This window comes from Suricata suricatta, chromosome 16, assembly GCF_006229205.1.
Source record: "Suricata suricatta isolate VVHF042 chromosome 16, meerkat_22Aug2017_6uvM2_HiC, whole genome shotgun sequence".
Lineage (NCBI taxonomy): Eukaryota > Metazoa > Chordata > Mammalia > Carnivora > Herpestidae > Suricata > Suricata suricatta.
Window position 1 is genome coordinate 47196164 of NC_043715.1, and position 4747 is coordinate 47200910.

At 44.0% G+C, this 4747-nt stretch overlaps 1 protein-coding gene across 1 annotated transcript in view; it reads right to left on the bottom strand.

Moving 5' to 3' along the window:
• LOC115279798 (carcinoembryonic antigen-related cell adhesion molecule 21-like) overlaps positions 1-3833 on the bottom strand; it is a 5714-nt gene extending 1881 nt beyond the window's left edge. Inside the window, exons 1-4 of the mRNA XM_029924303.1 lie at positions 3827-3833; positions 2291-2422; positions 1622-1900; positions 34-127 (exon numbers count right to left, since the gene is read on the bottom strand). Of these exons, the coding sequence (XP_029780163.1) occupies positions 34-127; positions 1622-1900; positions 2291-2422; positions 3827-3833 (512 nt within the window). The remainder of the gene's footprint in view (positions 1-33; positions 128-1621; positions 1901-2290; positions 2423-3826) is intronic.
• Between the last annotated feature and the right edge of the window lie 914 nt (positions 3834-4747).

Here is a 4747-nt window from a genome sequence, read left to right on the forward strand (position 1 = left end):
TACCTTACCACCCTCCATAGGAGCAGGAGATACCACAGGGCGGCCACCAGTGCCACCACCCCGACCAGCACCCCAATTGCAATGCCAACACTGGTCCCCACAGGGAGGCCCGGGGTGCTTCCTTTATCTGAAAGAAGCAGCAAAAGGAAGGAGGGTTAGCTGAGGAGACCATGAGGGGCGGGGGGGAAGAGCCTGGTTAGGGAGGAAGGAAAGGCCACTGAGGTCTGCGTGGCATGTGTTTTCCCCACAGCATCCCCACCCCCATGGCTGTTGCGTCACTTCTTCTCTTTTTTTGTTAAGCTTATTTAGTTTTGAGAGAGAGAGAGAGAGAGAGAAAGAGAGAGACAGAGACAAAGAGCAAGAAGGGAGAGGGGCATGATAGAGTGAGAGATAGAATTCCAATCATGGTTCCCCACTATCAGTGAGTTCCCAACCAGGGGCTTGAACCCACAGACCATGAGATCATGACCTGAGCTCAGATCAATGGTTGGACGCAGGGACGCCTGGGTGGCTCAGTCAGTTAAGCGTCTGTCTTTGGCTCAGGCCATGATCTTATGATTCATGGGTTCTGGCCCCATATTGGGTTCTGTGCTGACAGTGTGGAACTTGCTTGGGATTCTTTCTCCCTCTCTCTGCCTCTCCCCAACTCCATCTCTCTCCCTCTCTCTCTCTCTCTCTCTCTCTCTCTCTCTCTCTCTCTGTGTCTCTGTCTCTCTCTCTCAAAATAAATAAACAAATGAAGTTTGAAAAAAAAACCTCAAAGAAAAAAAAAGAATTGCTAACTTAACCAGCTGGGGCCCCCAGGTGTCCCCTGCCCTGTCGTTTCTCCTCCTCAGAGTGAAGCCTGGGACTTGCTCTAATCTTCACGTCGTCCTCTCCTGCCCCAACTGTGCCAGTGCCCACAAATTGTTCTCTTTCCTCTTAAGGCCTCTCTCTCTCCCTTTCACATTATGCATCTCCCCCGTTTTTTCCTTCCATCACTCTCAGTGGTCTTAGAAGGCGAATCCTACTGGTCCGCTCACCACAGATTAGTGAGAATAACATCAGCGGACTGCTTTCCAGGTCAGCTTGGCTCCAGGCACCTGGGAGACACTTTACATTTATCTCACCTGTTGCTTCCCAGCCCTTGAGGGGATCATGTCCACTGTGCAATATTAGCATCTGAGGGTGTCAAGGGCTTCGGACAAGTAGTGAAGGTCACAGAACTGGATGGTTTAATCCAGCTCCGGTGACATTACAACTAATAACAACATTAATAACAAGAGAACAAGAGCTGCTACGTGTGACTGAGCCTTGAATCTGTGCAGGATGCTGTCTCAGGACTTAACATCTCATTAACCTCATCCTGACAACCTCAGAACAGATCCGGCTGATCTTTTCAGTTTTACAGCCGAGGACACTGAGGTCCTGGAGGCTGAATGTCTTGTCTGAGGTCCCACAGCTGGGATGAAGCAGAACCAAGACGATAACCAGATTAGTCCAATTCCAGGGATCTTATCCACATTGCCCTAGAGGCTGTGAAGGAGGCATCCACCTCCTCCAGGCCCGCATCCTATTTCACATCTCCTTCCAGTGATACATTCAGGGAGGAATGGGGAGAGGTAGGTTGAGGGTCACTCACAGCGCACAGTCAGCCTGACGGGGTCACTTTTGCTGGTACTGACTGGGTTGGAGACTTCACACTGGTAAGTCCCGGCATCTTCCCTCCTGACAGGGTCTATGGTGAGGGTGCTGCTGTCCTGAGCCAGCTTCATCCTCTCTGTGAGATTTAGACTCTGGCCATTGAAGAACCACCGGATGGAGACCCCTGTGCTCTTTGTGGAGCAGGTCAGGACCACAGAGTCCTTATGTGCTGTGACTGTGGTGCTGCTGATGTTGAGAGAAGGCTGGGTCACTGGCTCTGTGGAGAAACAGAGGAGGTGACAGAATGAGAGGGGGCCTTGGACCACACTCCTTCCTCTGAGCTGCTGGCCACTCTGACAGCCCCACTGAGCTCTGTAAAGATGTCCTAGGGGATGGCCCTGAAGTCTGCAGAAGTAGGAGTGTCTTTCTGCAGGTGACAATCTCTAAGGAGGGGGCTCTACCTCTCCCTCTGACTCTCAGGTCCCCCTCTGGCCCTCAGTCATCTGTCTGGTCGGCCTGGACATCTCTATGGTATCAGCACCACACACCTCTTAGCTCACATGTCCAGCTTCCTCATCAACAGATGGAATTTTCCCCATAGACTCCTGTGAGATTCTTTTCTTGAACTTTTGTGACTTTAACAGATCGTGCCTCACTCCTCACATACCTTTCTGTGTATGTGGGGGGAGGAAGGTATGCAACCCCCCATCTGTGTCCAGGGCAGCTGTATATGCTGGGAAGGCACTGACACTGTTACCATCAGGTAGGAAATGAGAGCTGCCCACCCAGTCTTCATCACCTTGGGAATCAAAGAGTTTTCAATCTACAGGATTTCTCAGCCTGAAGAGGACTTTAGCTTCCACATCTGTGGATTGACTTTCATGGTGAAAACCTCTGTAGAGAAGTGCTTACTGAATACACAATTCTGGTATCCTTATGAATAGAAGGAAATGATTGCCACATAATGAAGCCTTTGCATGAAACACCCAAGCTAGCCTCATACCCAATGGTGACACATGGAAAGTGCTTCCTCTAATATCAGGTAGTACCTAAACCTGCCACTTCCACTGCCCATGTTCAACAGAGTACAGGAGTCCAAGCCAAAATAATTAGGAGAAAAAGACTAGAGTGCAATCCAATTCTAAAGGAATGAGTACAATTAATCTGCATGTAGATTATTGAAATTGTATGTACAAAACTCTAAGGATTCCACAAAACTTTTGAACTTATAAACAATTTCAACCAACTTGCAGGATATAAAATCCACATGCAAAAATCACTTGTGTTGCTATACAGTAGAAATGAAACTCCTCCCCACCAAATCAAGAAAATAGTTTCCTTTAAAATAACGTTAAAATTAATAGAATATTAGGAATGAAATAATGAGGCAATAGACAATACATGAAAAACTATTAAATGTTGCTGAAAGAAATTACAGAAGACACAAATGAAGGGAAAGATATCCCATGTTCATGGATGCTGAGACTTAACATTGTTAAGATGAAAATACTACCCAAAGCGACCCAGAGATTCAATGAAACCTTTAGCAAATTATTTTTCTTTGTAACTTTACTTTTTTTTTAGAATATAACACTATTTTTTAAACATATGCAATTATTTTCCATCATTTACAATACAGTAGTTACAATGACACTCCAAATGGATAAGCAAAGTAAAAAATCAGAACCCCAACTTCTATTTCACGTAATTAGACTTATACAGAAATTAGAGGGTTAAGTAACAACTAGTTAATCACCTAATTTCATAGAAATTTCTTTTAAGATTTTGTTTTTAAGTAATCTGTATGCCCAACTTGGGGCTTGGACATACAACCCCAAGATCAAGAGTCACATGCTCCACCAACTTAGGCAGTCAGTTGTCCCTCTATCAAATCCTAAGGAAATATTTTGCAGAAATAGAAATTTCCACAAATTCCCATGAAATCCCAGGGGTCTCAAATAGCCAAAATTATTTTGAAAAAGAACAAAGTTGGAGGAGTCCTACTTCCTGACTACAGAGCTACAGTAATCAAAATAATGTGGGCCAGTGTGATACAAAAGCCACATTAGATACAAACCCTGATATATATGGGCCAATGTTTTTCAATAAGGTTGTCATGACATTCAACGGAGGAAAAAGTCTTATTCAATAAATGGGTTGGGAACACTGGATACCTAGCAAATGGATGACGTTGGACCCTGACCTTCCATCATGTACAAAAATGAACTTAAAATATATCAAACATCTAAACATAAGAATCCAAACTGTAAAAGACTTAGAAGAAAACATAAAGCAATAGCTTATTGAAACTGGATTTCCCAATGATTTCTTAGCTATGACTCCCAAAGCAAAGACAACAAAAGAAAAAATAGATGAATTGGATTGCATTGAAATAGAAAACATCTGTGCACCAAAAGGCAAGATCAAGAGAGTGATGGTAGCAGTTAAGGAATGAACAGCAATCAGGAACGAAATATACAACATAGGAATATAGTCAGTGGTATTTTCTTTTATTATTTTATTGATTTTTTAAAACTTTTTGTTAAGATTAAATAAGCTCTACAACAAACATGGGGCTTGAACTCACAACCCTGAGATCAAGAGTCACACGTCCTAACTAATGAAACAGCGAGGTGTGTCTAGTCAATGGTATTTTAATAGCACTGCACGGTGACAGATGGTAGCTACACTGTGGTGGGCACAGCATAACACACAATCCCTATGTTGTGCACCTGAAACTAAAATTATGTTGCGTGTCAACTAAAGTTCCTTAACAACAAGAACAACAACAGAGTGATGACAACCCACATATTGGAAGAAAACATTTGCAAATCAAATCTGGTAAGAGATTAATATCCAGAATATATAAAGCGCTTCTGCAATTGAACAACAAAAAGAAACTTGACCTTGAGGACTCTTCTTTTTTCATTATGTGCCAAGACCTCTTATATGTGTGGGGCTTTCAGGAGCTGACAGAATGTCCTCCCCACATTGCAGGCTGGGCTGTGGGATCTCAGATCTCAAGATCTGCCATGAGAACTCAGAGAGCAAGGGGAGGGAGCATCAGCAGACATGTGCTGGGAGAGATCAGGGACAGATCTGTGTCACAAGCAAATGCAAAATA